The sequence below is a fragment of the Glycine max genome, chromosome 3 (assembly GCF_000004515.6).
Source record: "Glycine max cultivar Williams 82 chromosome 3, Glycine_max_v4.0, whole genome shotgun sequence".
NCBI classification, from domain to species: Eukaryota; Viridiplantae; Streptophyta; class Magnoliopsida; order Fabales; family Fabaceae; genus Glycine; species Glycine max.
The window spans coordinates 1,609,578-1,630,752 of NC_016090.4; the positions used below are offsets into that span (position 1 = coordinate 1,609,578).

At 31.3% G+C, this 21,175-nt stretch overlaps 1 protein-coding gene across 2 annotated transcripts; it reads right to left on the bottom strand.

The window, feature by feature from the left end:
* Positions 1-6,587: 6,587 nt before the first annotated feature.
* Positions 6,588-14,861, bottom strand: LOC100818372 (homeobox-leucine zipper protein ANTHOCYANINLESS 2). 2 transcript variants are annotated; one of them, XM_006576296.4, is made up of 9 exons: positions 14,119-14,861; positions 13,787-14,007; positions 13,394-13,511; positions 12,601-13,272; positions 12,220-12,321; positions 11,886-12,098; positions 9,634-9,808; positions 8,457-8,827; positions 6,588-7,447 (listed from the first exon to the last, which is right to left on the bottom strand). In XM_006576296.4, exons 1-9 carry the CDS (start codon positions 14,344-14,346, stop codon positions 7,037-7,039), a joined length of 2,511 nt encoding a protein of 836 aa, XP_006576359.1. In that variant the 5' UTR covers positions 14,347-14,861; the 3' UTR covers positions 6,588-7,036. The 2 variants fall into 2 exon arrangements, with proteins under 2 accessions (XP_006576359.1, XP_003521284.1); XM_003521236.5 differs by having other exon boundaries at positions 13,787-14,004; positions 14,119-14,857.
* Positions 14,862-21,175: the final 6,314 nt, after the last annotated feature.

Sequence of the window (21,175 nt, forward strand, 5' to 3'; positions counted from 1 at the left end):
TAGGAACACTTCTATAAAATGTTGTTTCCGGTTAAATCCTTCTTTCAACTAGGAGTATAACTTTAACCGAAGTTATAATCATTAGATTCAACAAGTGATAATAGAAGTCAGACATTATGATTTTTCCTTTAGTTATTTCAAGCTTGTCATTGTATACAAGAACACTAGCATTTTGTTTTCGGTTAACAATTTTATCTTTATTTCATTTTAGAAAACTCCAAAGACCCATCAGGCATGTATGACTAAGGGTGTTTGGAGAAAAAAAGGAAACAGAGGTTTAATTAAAGAGTTATATAATACTTATAAAAAACCTATAAATTTTTTTCAAGAGTTTTAAGACATTATGTTTATGTGATAATATCATTATATTTTAAACAAATATATTAAATTTAAAAATATTTATGAAAATTAAAAACTTTACTCCGCTTCCTTTTTCCTTCTCTGATTATTACCATTATCTCAACACATTAAAATTTTTGGATGATTCTTTTTCCGCTGTTTTTCTACTCTTAGAATTTCTTCGATTACTATTTTCTGTTTGCTTTAATGTTTATTAAAATTATGTATAAAAATAGACGGCCAATAAAGCACGTAAGCAATCACCTAATATAATAGCTAAGCCACATGACTTTGTAGTATAGTCCTCTTGGATTCCTAAATCCACACAAACATATAGCCAACTTCTTAAAGATCAATTCAGGCTATAGTTAGTAAAATGTTAAGCAAGAGTTTTACTTTTCTGTTTGGATTACTCAGAATAATAATCAATGGACCACCTAAAAGGGCATCATAATTAATGGGTAAAGCTTTCAAGGTGTAGTTTTAGGACAATCCCATCAAAGTCACCTCATACTTCACATTGACAATTTCTCAAAGGCTTTTAATAATGTCTAAGATGTAGTTTTCTAATCCCATCTAATACATCCAAATGTTGCCATCATTGTCTTAACATAATGTTTCAAGGATGTGGGGAATAGTGGCACCCACCACCATGTGTTAGAAAGAAGGTGGCTGCGAACAAACCATAACACAAGGAGAAGGGGGACTTTGGGATTACACAAGAATGACAAAGAAAGGGTGGTGAGGTAGATGATCCAATATAATATAGAAAGAAACAGGCCCATAAGTTAATGTCCTAAAGCCAGCAAAACTAAAAAGGCCAACTGCCATTTCCCTCTTTCCGATAGCCTTTCATTTTCTTGACTTTATTACCTTCGTCCACACCTACTAGTATTGGGATTTGATGGATCACACTTCACGTGTATCCTCGTTGTTTATGTATGTGCATGCATGAAAACTAACTAATTAAAAGAAAAAATGTGATTCATATATAGCAAAATTATCATCAGCTACATGAATATAGACATATATATGACCTGGGTTACCAACAAGATCCAATTCATTCGATGCATAATTAAATTTCTTAAACATGTTAAAAATTTGATTTGATCATGTGTATTAAAAAAAATTTATTGGAATAATTAAAGACAACTTATTTCAGTAATTTCCAGGCCTTCCAAGAAATTAGTCTAATATAATCTGTTAAGAGATTATCTTGGTGGGAAAGAAAAATACCTGGGTTCAATCAATTGTTGGATTGAGTTATAAATTAATTCCAAAGTGGGGTCCTTTATATGTACCCGTAAATTAATCATAAATGGAGGGAGGGAAAATCAATTATTGTCACCTTCAGCATATCACTCACTCATATTTTTAGTTTATTATTATTAGTCCTACTACATGTATATATTGAAATGGATCAGATTCTATATATGTATATCCTGTGACACATGAACACAAAAGTTCTTTCAATTAAACCTCCATAGGGAGAGGAATAGAATCAAATATGTTTAAAGTCAAAAAAAGCATATCTCTAGGGTTTTGTTGGAGTGGCTCCGCAGAGGGGGAGGGCCCAAAACATGTACAATTGCGACTCTGGGATTATGGTGAAATGTCTACAATAATATTGGCAACGTGCATGAAGTCCATGCCATTGATTGAGTGGTAACATTATTAACATGCATATTTGTCAATTGAAAGCAATTGACTACACAAGGGAACTTGAATGAGTAGGTGCAGTAGATGTGGCCAAAAGAGCTTTTTACCCACACATTCATGGTGACTGTTAAGACACTCGTATCTATTATTGACATTATTGGGAAATATGAAGTGTTGTTATCAGTGGAGATGGGACATTTGAATTTCCTCAAGAAAGAGTCACTTTTCGAGTTAGCAAATCATTCTAATCTTCCAAAGTTGACACTGTTTGCCAATAGTAACAATTTCATATACTGGTAATAACTAGTTAGGAAATATCCCCTGAACTTATCCAGAGTTAGCTAAGTCATCATATGAGGTTCAATTTTTGTTTCTGAATAATTCTTGCTTCCGTGAGAAGAAAATGACTACAATATAGTTGCAATTTTTTGAAGAATGGGTGAAATTAATGGTGGAAGACCAATTTCATATAGTATGTTACATCTGTGATGATTATTAACTATATATAGTATCACCCAAGGAACATTTTTCAACCTTAGTCATAAGAGTAGTGTTTGTACAGGCAATAGGGGCAAGCATAATTATGCTAGCCATTCATATCACATCATACCATATGTTCGAAACTTTGGAAGCATAGCTTTAAATTTCAATTTGCCAATCTGGTTATATTTTTTTGCCATAGATTTGGACCAATGTAAACTACAGTTCTGGATCTGACATTTGTTCTTAGAGGAGAAATGCTATTAATTTTTTTTATATGTGAGAATTAAACACGATAACATGCGATTTATAATACACACTTTGTTAAATCAGCTAAACTAGATTTCTTGGTCTATTAATTTTCTTTTGATATAAAAGAATATTAAAAACTTCAATTCTTTTACAAAGTAGTGAATGACATTTAATGTTATAAATGCATTTCTATTTTCTATGGTATCTTTTAATTAAGACCTTCAATTCATTAATTCTTTAATTATAAAGAGGTTTACTTGGAAGACTTTAAAAAGTGTTTTTCTTAGAGGAGTTTTGAGAAGGTTTAGCCACTGTAGATCATTACTAGAAAAATGTTGATTACATGAGAATTTTCCTGCCAACTTTACAAAAAAAATATGTAGGAAATACATTTTCTGCCGTTTCTCTCACGGATTCAAATCCGTAGAAATTTCGTTTGTTTGAAAATAAGTTGCAGCCAATTTAAATTCTACTGAAAATTAGCGAAGTTTTAAAACTGGGTAGAGATGTGTATGAATTAGACCTAAAATGGCATCCAAGGTAAGCTTTCTTCCCTGTGTCGTTACTTTCAGGCTTTCACTTGTCCAACCATTAGTCAATGCTTATGGGGAACGAAAATTAGGTGTATTGTCAACGGCTACCATAGTTATAAGCTTTCCCTATCCCTAGTTTGATTTGAAACGAGACCTATGCATCTCATGACATTGACATAGCAATGAAAAATGAATAAATGTTATAATTTTATCAAAATATATTGGTGAGATTGTGAAAAAAGAAGAAGAAGAAAGGTTATGAATTAAAAGTATAAAATAATTTTACATAATCATTTAATCCTAATTGTCATGTATGATAAGTTTTTGAATTTAATAATAATTAATTTAAAAGTCATATAAATAATAATTTATAATTGAATGATATTTTAAAATTATTTTAAACTGTCAACACATAACCATTAATTAAGCTCTATATTGCTAGTGTAAAAATTGTATATATTGTTATCTAATTACAGATATAGTCATGTATAGCATTTTTTAATTAATTTTTATAATAATTATTTTAAAACTTAAATCTAGAATGTTTTTTTATTAATTGAAATTTTGAAAAAATTATACTAAAGGTGTATGAAAATTGAAGTCAAAATAAAAAATGCTAATATAAAGGATTTAATTTTTATGCATTGCAATATAAGAATTTACATTATCAACTAATTACAAATTGTACCAATTATGATTTCTAATATAGTTATATACAAGTAAAATATATTTTTTTTATCATGCATAATAATATGTAATTGAATGATAGTATAAAAATCGTTTACATTACCAGTGTGTTTAAAATAAATTTTAATATAATTCTAGATGTAATTTTTAATTTGTATATGGATAAATTTGAATATTAAACGAATATAATTTTTTCACTTTTGTTATAAATTTCACTTATGCAAACTACATCACCTATCCTCGTTTATTAACTTTTTTTCCCTTGTCTCCAAAAAAAGTTACAAAACTAAAAGAAATTTGAATTATAGAAAAAAGCAAAACTTATGCAAATTACACCACCTATTCTCAATATTTAAAATACAAAATTTAACAATATAAATATATAAAATAATTTATTTTTTGATATAGACTTCCTTCATCATAGATAATTTTGTTTGAATCAAGTAAAATTATTATAAATAACAAAACTTTCATTTAAAGTATTTAACAACTACATACTCAATACGCAAGACACAAAATCAAGAACACTATAGTTAAGTTGGATATATAGTACAATTTACTATTGAATCAACAACTCTTAAATGTCAACACACTTTCTAATATAATAATTTTTTCAACATTTTTTATTATTGAATTGACTAAAATTTATTAAAAGTTACATAATTTTTTGGGTCTTAATGTTATGTTTGATGAATTTTATTCATAGTTTTATAATTTCAACTAATTATAGATTGTGTTAAAAAAATATCGTATGCTTCTTTTTTATTCTATCATACTATTAAGACTTTTAATTCTTTGATAAATTTTAAGTATGAAATTAATTATTATTTGAGAGACTTAATCACATTTAAAATTTCATATTCTTTTAAAAATATATTCTAGGAAGATTAAATTCAAATTTTCTGTGTTACTAAATGAGCTATACCCATTAAATAAATATTTTATGCTTATGGTCCTTCACATAAATTAACTTGTATATTTTCTTATACCAGAATTTGTTGTGGTGTTCAACAAAATTGAAGGATAGACAAAATAATCTTTCCCCAGCAGCCTCAAGAGAGACCAACAAGGAACACAATTTTGTTAGTACCATATTAACAAGTTGAGCATAAAAATCTAGAAAACCAGTCCAAAACAAGGGACAAACTGAAACAAAAGCTCCAAACCATGATCATCGTATGCTACACAGGTAACGGATTAACATCAAATCAAGGGCGTTATCTTCAATAATCCCCACTCACTCTTCTTTCACTGTCAGATAATGCTCCGATGGTGTCAGAATCTTATTGGTTCCCTCACGCAAATGCCATAAGCTTTGCATTAAATGATGGCAACGCTTCTCCCAACAGCTTCTGCACCCTCATTTAATGCTATGCTAGATACCCAACATCATCATCAACCTTCCACCCCTCTCACAACACTTCACCAGCGCGTAAAGCTTATCAACTACCCTAATCTCATTGTTTGAAGAATCTTAAGTCTGTGACTGATGTTGTGATTGCTTTGAGAGATGGAAATGGGTGAAGGTTATTTATTATAGTTGTTATAGGTGGAAAATAATTTTAAAATTAATAGAATTTATTAGCATTATTTATTTTTCACTTTTGTTTTTTATCTACTCTACTTTTCTCATCTTTATCAAACACAACATAAAACTTCAATTTTTAAGTGAGAAAGTCCAATAATATAGTTTTTAACACATTTTCTAATATTTTATTTATTTCATAATAATTATTGCGTATAAAAATGATTGTCATTTGAGTTTTTTAAAATAACATTAATTTTGTTCCACTTATATTCTTTATAATATTAATGAAAAATAAAAAAAATAAAAATAAATTAATGATGCTAATATTAAAATTTTAAAATTATTATTTTCTTTTATCATTTTATTAATTATTTTAATCCCTGTAAAAAACCTAAAAGATAATTATAATAAGATGGAAAAAACACTTTTTATTATTAATCAAAATATGTTGAAATTTATAAATTTGAGTAGATTTTGTTTCTTATCTAATGAATATTTTTTTATAATTTTATATATTTTTAATAAATTTTAGTTAATAGTGGAATGCGTATTAAAAAATATATTAGAAAAATTGTTACTTAACACTCCTCTCTCAAAGTTTGTCTAGCAAAGAACATTTGTTAAAAAGAACAAAGATACATAACACATTTTGTAATACATTATTTCTATTTATTTTTTATTTTAAATATTCTTTTTGATTAAAATTTATTAAAAGGTAAAAAATTTATAAGTTCTATTTCATATTTAATAAGTTTTGTTCATAATTTTATATTTTTTAATAAATTTTTACTAATAATAATACAATGTATCATAGAGCATATTATCAAAATCTCCTTTGTTGAAAAAAAATCAGTTTCTTAAATAGATGCGTCTAAAAAAAATTGTTTTTAATTCTTGACTAAATTCACTCCAAAATATACTATAAGAAATTACTTATATAGTGTATCACCGTTTTTATCGTTGTAACTAATTTATATGATATATTGTTAAATTTATTATGTTTTGTAAATTAAATATTTAAAATTAGATACATACCTTATCAAAATTAACCAAAATAATGGACAGGTGATAATTTCCTACCACACAATAATTTCTCTATAAGCCACATCTAATAGAAAAAAATTTCATTTCATACACCAAACTAAAACTCCACAGACTCCAATCAATACAAGTTAAAATAAAATAACACTTTAATTGATGAAAGCTAACAAAACTTTTTTTTTTTTTCTTGTTTTTTTTTTTCATTCCTCTATTGCTTTCTTGTACTCGAGCAAACAAAAAAGGTCGACCCGAGTCAATACCCGAACCACGACCCTTGCCTTGTGTTAAGGAACATAACCCATGCAAGGAGTTTTCTCTTTTTTTCCCCACGCGCGGTTCGTTCTTGACTCAACCAACCCACGCGCCACCTATTACACGTTTCAAGGTCCATTCGCTACAACGTTAAAATTTTCCACAAGAACAAGAACCTCAATAAATACAAAAAAAAAAAAAAAACAGATTCACGTGACCCGAAGATGGTAATCACGTGACCCGAGCGATGGTAATCACGTGACGGTTAACTTTCGCAGTGTAGCGCGGCTTTGATCTTTTGAACGGTGCAGGAGATGAGGTTGTTCACGGTTTCCACGGACTCTACCGTGAGCTTCGCCGTAGGGAGACTATTCACAAGGATCTGAAACGCCACCGTTAGGAGGGACCCACTCACGCGCGTCACGCCGTTATCACCGCCGTTTGTTGTTGTTGTTGTTGAGGAAGTGGGCCCGTTCTGATGAGGCCCACGAGACCCAGGCCCATCGGGGACGATCGCGAACCCTGAAGGTAACAACGCCACGTAAGCCGAATCGCCACCGTTCATCACCACGTGCATGGCTGGGATATCCACCGGCGCGTACACCACAAGCGACCCTGCTGCGTCTATGCATGTCTCCTGCAGTATCAGCATGCTACTCTGGTTGGAATTTATCGCCTGCGAAATCGAAAACAAAATACGCAAATTATTAATTTAATATTTAGTAGTACTATTGAGTACAAAATAAAATAATACTCCAAATAGTGTGTTGTCATTTTCGTGAAGTTAGAGTGAGCAAAAGCTAGTCAAACCCTGATATCACTTTTGCTTAAATATTTTTCATTTTTTGTTTTTAAAAAAGGTTTCAATAAAAAACAATGAAGTCAGAAAGCCACGCAGGTTACAATCTCCCTTTTTATTTTGACTTCTTATTTTACTGATTCATCAAAATCTGCCTTTATTGATACTTCCAAAATTTCCATCCTTGTCCTTCTCAAAGTTTCAACCCCTCTCATCCAAACACTACCCAACAAACAGTCTCATCCACAATTTTTTTCCCCATCTAAAATGCAAGTGAAAACAAATTAGAGATTGAACACTATCCAAACTTTACAAAAATTACATTAATCACATCTCTAATCGACTTAATATCTTAATACGCTCCTTCTTGTCTAAATTAGACACATAAAGATTTTAGAATAGACTCAACCGAATCTCAAAACATGGTTAAAAAGATAAAGACTCCCCAAACATTATTAAAATCCCTTTGATCATATCATAATTGATGTAAGCAGAATTTAAACACTACAAGATGTACAAAAAACACTTTAGAAGTACAAGTAACATTCTAAAACACAACTTTTCTAACACATTTGTTTATGGGTCAAATTATCGAAAATTACAAACTACTATAAGTGAGAAAAAAGTATGTTAAAAATAGTGGAATGGCATTACTAACTCTATATTAACAATTTAGTAGCATTTCAATTAATTAATTTGTATACACTATCCCTATCATTTCTAAAATAATAAAAAAAACTAATTCTATGGGTTATTTTTATTGTTGTTGATGAAGTGATGTAATATGTGGCTGTATTGACATCATGTAAATATATATTATTAGATGAATAATGTTAAAACATAAGAGGAGAGAGAAATGATAGTAACAAAAATAAGAATAACATACACTGGCTCTAAGGAGAGAGACGGCGTTGCCGTGGTCTTGGCCCTTGGCGATGTGGGCCATCTCCTGCATGGGGCCACCGTTGGAGAGGATGTCCCACTCGCTGCGGAGGCGCTCGTCGCGGAGGAAGTCGAAGAGGCGGTGGGGGGAGACGGGTAGCCAGACGGAGGTGGCGGCGCTGAGGACGATCCCCGGCGGCTCCCCGGGGTCGTCGACGCTCTTGCGCGTCATGACCCTGACATCCTCGTCGACGTTAGCGGCGGCGTTGAGCTTGTTCCACTTGTGCACCGTCGAGGCGCACACCCCCGCGCAGAAGTTGTTCGTCATCCGCTGCGCCAGCTTCACCATGCTCCTCCTTCCCCCTGCTGTTATTGCTGCCACCCATCCACCATACATTATTATTCATTTAACTTAATTTACTTCTCAAAATATATCTAAACAAATACAATACTAAATAATAATAATAATAATAATAATAATGCAAAAATTAGTTATTTATTTATAATTTTAATCCAAGAGTGTATTCTGTGTATGCCCTTGCCGGTGGGGAAGTGATTAGTCTCAGAATCATAGTTACACACTGTGAATCTCAAGTCACATCCAAAACCACAAAATGAATTTTAGTAGCTTCTGCTACATAAATTTTCGTTTCTATTTTTTTTTAAATAAATCACATGTTTTTAAATATTAGTAAGGACAAAGTCTGCTCTCTTAACAAATCTTTGACAAATAAAGAAGAAAATAAAAATATACTTTTTTTTATTATAAATTAGAACATATAATTTAGATAATAAAACTTTTAATTTTCTCATTATCCTAAAAATTGTAATTAAAATAATCTTATAAAAAAAATTCAATTATTCTTTGAAATACAAAAATATAAATTATAATATAATTTATATTTAAAAATAATTATTTATTATAAATTTTAATCATAAAAAAGATTTTTCTTGTGTAATACACATTCTAAAATACTGGTAAGAAATTGTATTTTTAATGGTTTATAAAAAATTAAAAAAATTAGTTAAATTATTAACAAGTACTGCTGTTATGTTTGCACGTGATTTTTAAAAGAAGTGTTTTACTTCTAACTTTATTTTATTTTATTCTTTAAACTTTGAAGTAAGCTTATTAAAAACCACGTAGTTGATTAAAATGTGTGATTAGTTTTGAATTGTACCGGAATGGTCTCGAGAGGGTGCTGCTGAGGACATTAGAATGGCAAGGCACTCGCATTGGCGTTGAAGGGTAGCCACCCAACGTTGGGCACCAAACCCCATGCCTGAGCTCAACAAAGGCCTATAGAGCTGGTGAACTTGGCTTTCTTCGTATTCTGCATGCTCCACCCATGTCACCTGCCAATTCATCAAACCATAACCATGTCAAAATCTCATGCTACATACATATACTATGTTCTATTCTAAACTTTTTACTCAATCCATACAAATTTCCAAAGTTTTTGTAATATGACCAAAATATTTTAGATATGTTTACTGTTGTGTTAATTATGAGTGCATCATCAATTTTATCATGTTACAAAATATTTTGGAAAGTAAACTCGTTAGGACTGGTCTATTGGTGAAACTGAGGAGTTTAGATTGTCTCCGGTCACTGAAATTTACCAGTTGACAAGAGAAAGACATAAAATTAAGATAATATATAGTGTTATAGGCTTGAATCTCAGTAACACTATTATACGAAAAAAAAAAACACATTTTGAAGGTACTATTGCTTTTGTACTAATTACACTCTTAACTTATACTAGTGAACTAGTGATAATGTGATTAAGTTGACTAGTCAAAGTGTACTATATATACAAGTTGACTAATTAAAGTGTTAATATACTATATAATAACTAGGGTTCAGAGTTCATTAGTATATAGTTGAGCAAGTGATGGAAAAATGTATGTATGTTTAGGTTTATGCCGTCAGTAGATGATAGAAAAATGTGTAAAAAGCAAATCTTGGAAAAGCCTGAAGACTGGGGCTGAGAGATAGACATAGGTATATCTCATGGACCTCGACAAGTACATACATAAAATAATGGTGGTACTACATAAAGTCAAGCAGTATTTACAGGAGCAATGGGCACTGTGAGCATCGAGATTTACCCCCCAAACAAAAACTCAGAACAAACAGACAAAGTACTCAGGCTCTGATTTTTTACTCCAAGGGTCTCCATTGAATATTATATGTAACACCCCTATCAGATCGTAGGTCTGGAACTAGGCCACATTCGATCTCGTGAATTAAATAATGGCAAGATTGGAATAGAAACATCATATATATTGTTTATAGAATCAAAAAGTGCGTGCAAGATTAAAAGGCCGATTTCTTACAAATGGATATCTAATTAATGTATTCAAGGTACATTAATTTAAGCGATGGAGACTTTCATGAATAAATTAATGGATTGATCTAGATTTTATACTACATTCGGAATACTCTATTTCAAAACCAAAATCTTGTAAGGTACTTGTACACAGATTAAAAAATTATTCATTGATGTATAAATTGATTAAAACACCTTTAGTCCTATATTTTGGTCAAAACTAGTAGACCATAAGTATTTTCCATTTGAAGTAATTAGATCGTTACGAAGGATAAAGTTCTTTATATTTTATTTAATTAAGACAGTTTTTGAACGAGAGATGGTTAAAAGAAATGACAAGAAGTCTTGAATTTCTAAAATAATTTTAAAAAATGTCTAGGAACAGTTTACGGGATTGAAGACTAGTTGAAAACTCCACATTGGAATATGGTTGTTAATTGAGACAAGGAGAAGCATCCCACTCAGGTGCAATGCAATTATATAAATTCTTTGAAAAGTGGAATGTATTTTATATGGAAATGGAAATTATCACTGACAGAATAGTTATATAGTAAGTGGTCACTAGACTAGCTAAGTTTCTTCGAAATAGGAGCTCTTTAATAGCTTTGGAAAGCAAAGTCCCGTGATTCCTTGGCATGGTGTTTTGTTTCACTTGAATATTCTGTATTGTACTCAGCTCTTATGATCCAGTTACTTGCATGAACAAATGTAATTAAAAACCAAAGTGAAAGATACCCACTTCGGAAATCATAATAAATTCAGGAAAAACATGAAGGGAAGATTAGTACTACATGGTCAATTTCTCCTTCAGTATATATAGAAGAAATGTTCGGAACACAAAGTATTGAGAATGTAAATCATTTTTACTGTCCTCAAAAAAGATTAGGAATCTAAAACTAACAAAAATATTATATTTACACTTAACTTTTAAAGCATTGCCCTTCCACTAACCTTTTTATGCTACGGAGGATATATAGTACGTAAATTTTATCATGATCTCGATTTTTTCAGCATTAATTATTATAGAATTAGAATAGAATCATCCCAAACTAACGAAAAAGTAAAAAACTAGAAAGTGCATTTGCAATTTAATTAATTACCTTGGAATAACCATTGGGCATATCTTGCACCACGCAACCAGAAGGAAGCCTCCTACCGTTCACAAAAGTGGGTGCTCCTGAACTTTCTCTGATGCTATCTATGGACACATCCACCACAGCCCACAACCCTTCTGCGTGCTGCTTGCAAAACCGTAGGAAATTCACCTCACGAACCGGCACCAAAGGCGAAAGAACTTGAAGTTCAGCATGCATCTGATATTAAGCACCGTATTTTAAAAGGGTCAAATCAAAAACCCAAATTCTCACCCCTTTTCCCTTCACAAGAAAAAAAAAATTAAAAACTTGCTAGAACTAAAATATAAACTAAACTTACTAATTGAAGTGCTCCATTTCTTGTTCCGTTAATTCCACTAGATATCACTTCCGTGGTGGATGTTCTGGCAATGATACAAGGAAACATCTCTGCCCACCGATTCTGTTTAAGCAAAAAAAAATAAAAAAAAATACAATTCAGTTTCACATACATTGCTATACATTTTGGATATTTCATTATCTTTTAAATTAAGTATACAAAATTTAGATGTAATATTCTTACTATGCTTCTCATATTATTCTTTAATCAGAATTAGAGTTTCATTTAATAACCTATATTCATATCTTTAATGTACGTACACATATATCTTATATCTTTGTTGAGATAAAATTTCAATTCTAATTAGAGAACTATTGCTTAATTGTGAGTCTAATTGCTTACCGAGTCCATAAGAGTCTCAACAAGTGCCAAGCTGTTAATGATGACCATCCCATTTTCCCTAGAGGCCTCAGACACAAAACCATTGGGTCTCAAACCAATGGAAGGAGTGAAGTTCCTCACGTACTCCTCATGGTTCAAAATTTCCCTCCCTCCTTCAACATTCCTCATCCAAAGAGGTTCCCCAGTCTGCGCCATCTTCACCAACTCATCCATAGCAGCCAAGGCTAGCTCGAGAAACATCGACCTCTCCACCGACCTATCGAATCCGGCCGCGGCCGGCCTAGTACTAGTCGGTGGAGACACCATAGCCAACGCATTATTATTCATTGACACAGACATACCCATTGCGAAATCTTGTGCCAGCGGCAATGTTGCCGCAGGCATTCCTGCGAACCCGTTTCCTCCCATGCCGAGCTCTAGACTCGGCAGGGAGGAAACGGGGCGCCCCAAGAACTTGCCCGCGAGTGCACACACGCGGTCAAGTTCGTCTTTGAGGCGCGCATTCTCGATGCGGAGGTGCTGCTCCTCCAGCGAAATCTCGCCGATGATGGCTAGGCCGCCGCAATTGGAGCACATGGGGTTCCTCATTGCGTCCCTTATGGACATGTTCTCCGCTCGAAGCTTGTCGTTCTCTTGCCTCAGCAACGTGTTCTCGTGCCGCTCCAACTGGGTCTGGTTGTAGTACAAAATCGTACGAACAAAACCACACACAAAAATAAAAAGAGAAAAGTTTTTACATCAGAAACCTCAAAAAGTAAGAAAATGACTCGATGAGTTTGGAGCGTGTCATTACCTTCATTTGGGTTCGACGATTTTGGAACCAAAACTTCACCTGACGAGTTTCCAAACACAGCCTTCTACTCAGTTCAAGCCTTTGCTTTTCATCTGGATGAGGACACTCCTTGAACAACCTAAAATTCATAAATAAAAAAACAAAACAAAAAACATCATCCACCATTCAAATAACATGATAGAGTGTGTTTGGTTACACGTCGAGAGAAAAAACAGATTAAGAAGTAAAAAAAAATCACTTCTTAAGATTATGTTTTACATTGAACTAAACACGTTAGTTTTAATCTTCACATCTAAAGATGAGATTTTTAACTGCAGATGAATGAGTTTTCAAACACGCTAGAAGAAAAGAAAGAAAGAAAGAGGGTGAAATGGTGGATGAAGATGGAAATACGCTTCAAGTTCTTGTATCTGCTGAGGGGTGTGTCGGTGATAGCGTTTTTTCCTCGGAGGGTTGTCGGCGGCGTCGTGTTCGTCGCCGGAACCGCCGTCCATGTTGTCGCTGCCAGATCTGCTTTCATGTTCATCTTCACGGCTTCTTCTCAAACCGTTCGGTTCGAAGCTATTCTCAGCCATTCTATTCACATCTTCTTGTCCATCTATACTCGTTTGCTGCTTTTGTTTCATTTTTTCAAACAAAAAAAGGAGAGAAAAATAAGAAAACACAGTACAACATAGTACCAGCACTTTTTTTTTTGCAAGTTTTAAAGTAACGAGATCTCTCACAAGTGCCAGAGATAGCCCTGGTGAGTTGAACATGGATTTGGCTAAAGTGGGAGTTGTGGTCACGAGGCGTGGCTGAGAGATTGCACCAAAGGGCATTCTATCGTTGTTGTTGTTGTTGGTGGTGGTGGTGTTGGTAACGTTGTTGTTATTGTAAGGAATATCTGAAAAATTGTTGATTCTGGCACCGCCACTACCTGATTTGTCGTCTAAAAAACCCCCAAAACTCATCAAAGAAGCCACTTTTCTATTTAACAAAAGCACCCCAACAAGCCAAAAACCACTTGTCTCTCAAACCCCTTAAACTCACTTCTTCTTCTTCTTCTTCTTTTCATGCACTGATTTGCTTCATCTGTGACAATTTTTTAGTGTGAATTAATTTACCACTCCCCGGAAGTTTGAAACCAAAGAGAGACTCAAAATATGAACTGGGTCGGTTGGGAAACAGACTTATATACTCGGGAGAGCGATCAAAGAGGAAACTTTCAAGGTTAAAGAGGGGGAAAAGAATAGAGACAGCAGAGAGATAGAGGAGACAAAAGGATAAAGCCCCAATGTCTCAGCTTTCTCTCTGTAGCGGAAGGGGAAAAAAAATGATGTCTTTTTCTTTTCTTCTATTATTATTTGAAGAGAAAGAAAGAGAAAGAAGGGAAGCCTAGTATAAAAAAAAAAAAAAAAAACCCTTTTGTTACTACTACAGCTTGTGCCTCTTCGTTCTCTACCCTTTGAGAGTGGGCACTTTGTGGCACAAAGACACAGTTCAGGGGTAGCTTGAGTCCGTTCACTTGGGGTTAAGTGGAAAAAGGATATAAGAACCCTAGTGTGTGTTTGTTTTTCGTTCTCTGCATGCTTCACTATTGTATTGTAAAGCTTAGAAGGAAAAAAAATCCAATTTTTTAAGTAGTTTTAGTAATTATTTTCATTAAAGTTTATTTAGATAATACATTGATATTAATTAAGTTATGAAAGTTACTGTATTAAAATAAGGGTCTTAATTAGTACGTGCCCTAAGAGTAAAAAAAAAAAAACATTAACAACATAATTTTTTATCTTTTAATAAAAATATTTTGATTTTGATTTTCTTAACTAATATCTTAAAATATTGATTAATATTTATCTTTGAAATAAAACACTAATTTTAATTTTAATTAAAAACAGTAGTGAGAATATTTAAAGAGTTGCATTTGACTTTTACAAAGAACAATATATTAAGGAAAAGGGTTAAGGATATAGGAAAAAGAAATGGTTATAGATTTGGCACACAGTGGAGAGAGGGGAAAAAAAGGTGAAGATAAAATGTAACGTGTGGACTATTGGAAGCCTTACAAATAGATGCATCCAAAAAGGGTCAGTTGACTCTTACTGTGATGGCTCTCTCACTCTTATTTTAATTTATTTGTTTTTGAACAGTGTCCCCTACAAAGCCTGTGAATGACTGTGAAAATTGCAAAGTGCCTTTTTGATGACTTTTTGTGGGAAGATGAAAGTAAATCGAGTTACAATCATAGGGTGGCTTCGCCATCAGATCCATGGGATGGGACTCATTCACAGAAATCCCAAACCTTTCTTCCCAAACCGTCCTTGGGATTCTCAATAATTGGACTAAGCTTGCTTTAATCAGTCCTAAGGGGACAAACATCACGCCACTTTACACTTTTTTCCTTTCCTTTGTTTTTTGTTTTTTTTAATGAATGTCAATTTAATTTTGATAAAATGAATTCTTTTTTTTTGGGGGAAAAATATGTTTTCTAAATTTAAACTAATATAATATGAAGTATATGACTTATCAGTCGCTTCGTTAAGTGAACCTTACTACATTTAACGAAATTTAAACCTAGATAATTTTAGCTTAATTTGACCTTAGCTTAAAAAAAAGCTCATAGAAGATAGGCTTTTATCATACATAGGCCTCATTTTATATGGTTGAATTGAAAATTGACTTTCTGGACTAACATGTAGTTTGCAACTCATCAAATTTGAGATTTGATTGAGTCGAACTAACTCAATGAAATATTGAGTTTAGATTTTAATTTTTCAATACAAATTGAATGTGGTTTTTAGCTAATTTGAGCTTATTCTTCAATAGTGTTTCCAAATCATAATTCATTTTACTTGGACATCCTTCTAGAAATCTAATTTAAATGAGTTTTTTTTTTCTTTCTAACTTGCATTAAGCTCGTAAATGACTAACTCAAAATATACTCTATCGATAAACTATAAAGCTTAAACTTCAAATTGTGAACACAAATTACAAGTAGGTCTTTTTAGCTCAATCATTGATGGCCCAATTAGGGCTTAACTCACAATAGTTCATACATATTAAATATTTATTATCCTTGAGCCTTGTTTAATTAAGAAATTCAAAATTAAACATAAGTTTTTTTTTTTTATCTAATCCGCTATAACTCACGACTCACAACAGATTTGATGTAAATTTACTCATATAAATATAAAGCTTAGGTTTTAAATGTTAAGCACGAATTAAATTTGAGTCTTTTAGTCCGATTAAATTATGACTCAATCCAATACAAAAGCGGATAATTTTTTTTTAATTCCAAATTATCTCTTCATAGCTTCATATGAAACGTCTCATATTTTTAAGTAAACTTCGTAAAAGAAACTTTTAAAAGTTTTTAAGACTTTTAAAAAATATATATATAACTAAAAACTAAAAATTGAAAACTAATTTTGATTTTTGAAAATTTTAAAACTTAAAACTAAAATTCATCAAAGACGGACCCTTGTAACTTGATTACCTAAAATATCATTAAATTAGTCTTTCAATTTGAGCTTTTTTGTCTTCATTTTCCAATTCTAATAACATACGTAATCAAATTGAATATAGAATGAAAATTTTTATGTTGATGTGATATTTTTTTTTACTTTAATTATATTTTTTTTACGGCATTAATTAATATACGTAGGGGTGGTGATTTACACCCATTCATTATGTGCACACCAGACGTATGCTGCCATGAATAATTTTTTCCCACGAGTCTAATTGGTGAAGAAGAAATATTCTCCATCAAAATCAAAATTTAATATATTGAAGTGTGTGGTTAATATTATGTCACGCTTAATTACTAGAGTTATTAATTAGTATCCACGATGAGTTGATGACAATGAAATACATTGTATTTATTTACCTTACCGTTCAATAAATAATAACAGTAACTCACTTCATTATTGAGGAATAACACTTTATATAATTCCCATAGTTAAATCTTAATGTTATTGTTCTCATTCCAATTCATTATTGATTTTATTAAACAAGGTCCGACACAATTACTCAATTAGTTAGTAAATACTAGTAATTGAGTTTATTAAGCATGTTGAAAGTTGAGTAGAACTAGATTTTTAACATTTGTTTTCCAGTGAATATTTCAAGTTTTAACGTTGTAGGTTAAAAAGGCTTTGTTGAAAGAAAATTTATTCAAATACTTTTAATTAATTCCTAATGATTTGTTTATGAAATACTCTTTAATTCGTGCACAACAAAAGTCGTCATTAGTTTTGCATTTGAAGGTACCACTAAACCAAAGAAAGTAAAATAAGCTGGCGTAAATTAATTGATCAATAGAGAGAGTTAAACAAGCTTAAACTTAACCGTTAACAATTTTCTAAAATGGTAAACCATTATTATTTCATGTATGTTAAGGTAAAATTGTGTGAATCCATAATTGATTTCTAGCATTTTTTTTTATTGTGCAATTTGTTCCTTATTCATTGTCTTTATTAATTCTTGCTTTTCTTTAATCTGTCTTACCCCCTGATATAATGACATTGATTTCGTTGTATAAAGATTATAAGTGTTTTATGACGTTAGTAATTACAAATTAGTCTCTATAACGTGCTCTTTCGTACTAAAATAATTATTATTTTAGATTATTTTTACAGATAAAAAAATTAATAAATAGATATAAAAAATAACAATTATACAAAATTAATCATATATCATCAATTTAATAGTTTGAGCCTATTAGTTCACCTAAAGAAAAGTTAGACTTATATAAAATTTTAATATGAAATAGGATTTTAATATATTAACAAGTCAAACTTTATTTTTAATGTGTAAAATATATACTCATTAAGGTAAGTATATCCTACGCAATAGCAACAATGAATTCAAATGTTCGAATATAGTACCGTAGAAATTAGTTGTGTCTCCAAATAATCTAAATCGTATAAATTAAATAATTTTGAATTTTTCTCTTGAGTTGGAGATTGTTTGTGTTTGCGTTCAAGAAAATAGAAATAAAGACAAACAACAATTTCAAGAAAAGATACATATGAAGAGAAGTGACAAAGATTATGATTTTGCATGTATATTTTTTTTCCCTAATTCTTATTTTAGTTAAGAACTCTTAGTTATTAATTAACCGCTTAACACCTCTTATTTTAATTATGAGCGTATGATCAAGGTCTTAGAATACTCATCCCCCTAAAACAATCTTGCATTGGTCATTTGAGATTTAATTTAGGGTTAAGGATGAATAACAAAGAGGTTTGCAAAAAGGGAATTCATGCCACCAACTTGGTCATACACATTTTATGAACTGTATCATTTTATAGGTCAGTTAATTACGAGAAGATGATCACAAGCATGCAATTAACTAATAATTAGAGTGATCAATTCCAATATAGAAGTGAAAGCAATAGAAAGATATAATTAAATGAATATCATTGAAAAAAATTATTAAAAAGAGAGGAAATAGAGTACATGGGTATAATTACATCACAATCCGAGTTCTAAGGAGTTTAGTCAACCATGGTCATAGAATAACCTTACAGATTCAGACCCCAATTGTTCCCGATATAGTTCTCCTCTCAGAAGCTCGCATTGTTTGTAAATAAAACAAAGCGTAAGGTATCCAAAAAAGAGGCCCTTCTTCCTTATTTATAATATTCTATGAAAACCATCCTTCTATCTTTCCTTAATTAAAGAATCAATTATCTCTTAATCTTATCTATTAATTAGGATTTAAATTTGACATGTGATCCTTCTAATTTTTAAGTGACAGATGATGCAAGTGGACCACGGTCATACCAAATTATCATGACAGTGGTCATCTGATTGGCTCCAAAAATCCAAGATTTTTAGCTTTTTTCTACATAAAATTTCTTAAGCACTTGTCTTTCATAAACTTATACCAAATTGTGAGTTTTGTCAAATAAAATATATAAAAATGCATGAATATGACATGAAAGCTCACTTCGAAATACAATCAATTATGGGTTTATCAATCATTGTTTGTTCTCAAGCAATTATTCTAAATTAGAGACTAACACGACTTTCTATGAAATCAAGAAATCATTTATAGAGAACCCCTTAATTTATTTTAGACAGAAAGACAAAGAGTTGATAGAAACAAACAACCCATTCACAAGATAAATCTTACAGAATTTCATTAGGCTTTCAAGAGGCACCAACATGTTCAATACAAAGAGCAATATATCACTCATCTCACTGTTCTCAATGTTTTAGGAAAAGAGATAAAGCATTCATATCAGAGCTAAAGAAGCATGCATTTAGTTTATTTATCAATCAACTCAACCTAAGTGATATTCTAGTATGCATGAAAGTGAGGCATCACGAGGTGTAATGGGGTTAGGGTGCCATGAAAGGTGGTTACAGAAAGGAACATGATAAATAAAGGCTTTAAGAAACAACATGTACTTAGTAACACAATATCCAAAGGAGACAATTGTTATTTTCTACACTTACACATCCAAAATGTATTCTTTTGGGGACCAGGCTTCTCCGGTTGCTTTTTAAACAAAAAAATTTCAGTACATTTTTTAAGGCCTTTTTGATTGCCTTATTTTTCTTTTTCGTATTTTTATTTATTTATTACAGAAGGAGAAGCATCATAGGAGAAATCATTGCTTCACTCAAACTAATATTCAATGATGCCCCTCTATTTTTCAAGTCAACAAGTAGCAAGCATTAAACTTTTAACACAAGTGGGTAACAAAGAAAGTATCAATTTAGCTCAAAGGGGACAATTAGGGGATACATTTCAGCAAATAATATGAGTTTAGGAATAAAGCCTAGAAATTGCCTCAATCAGTTCAATACACACATGAAATTTACTCAAGGATATGTATCTCAAGATAAACCAAATGCATACCAACTCAAGTGGTTATAAATCACACAATGAGATTAAGCTCAAGGAACTTCTCATGCATGATTTTCTCTGCTAATGTTCTACGCCTATGGAAAAATCTTAATCTTATAGCGAAGCGGTGAGTTCCAACACAATTTATTATACATACATACATACATACATATATATATATATATATATATATATATATATATATACATATATATATATATGGGTTCTACAAAAAATGAATTTCTAAAATTAACAGAAAGTCAATGTGTAGTCAAGAACAATCACATGGAAGTCATCAACACGAGTGCTACAATAACATCAAGTTATGGGTGAAGTGATATCATGAACACCAATTGATGGATTAGCAAATGTATCAATGCGTCTCAAGTAGTAAAGTTAAAATGAAAGTTCAAGTATCGTATCCACAGGAACTTTATTTGTATTTAAATAGATGAATATTTGATTAGTAAAAGAAGTTAAAGGAAATTTATTTAAAAATGTCATGAGAAAAACAGTAATTTAAATTGACAGGAAATTAAATCAAACAAGAAAAGAAATTAAACATGAATTAATTAAGGACAAAAAAGATGAGAAAATCCAATATTATTGTAGAAGGAAATTTAAAAGATAAGAATGTTGGGAACTTAGCCTACCAGAGCTACTCTTTGATGTAATGTTAATGATTTTTCTCTATTTATAATTATTCCAATTAACACTTGCATCTACTAGTATACTCTAACTTTGGTCCCCGCATGAAAGAGTCTAATTTATCTATTTTCTTTCCCAAACCTTTTGCAGAGCCAACATAGTAAATTGCATTAAGAATAGAGATGTATAACAGGCTAAACAAATATCAACCTATCCCTAGTAATCACTTTATTTAGATACTCTTTCCCAGTTCTATTAGAAAATAATATTTTCCAACACTACCCTTAAAACTT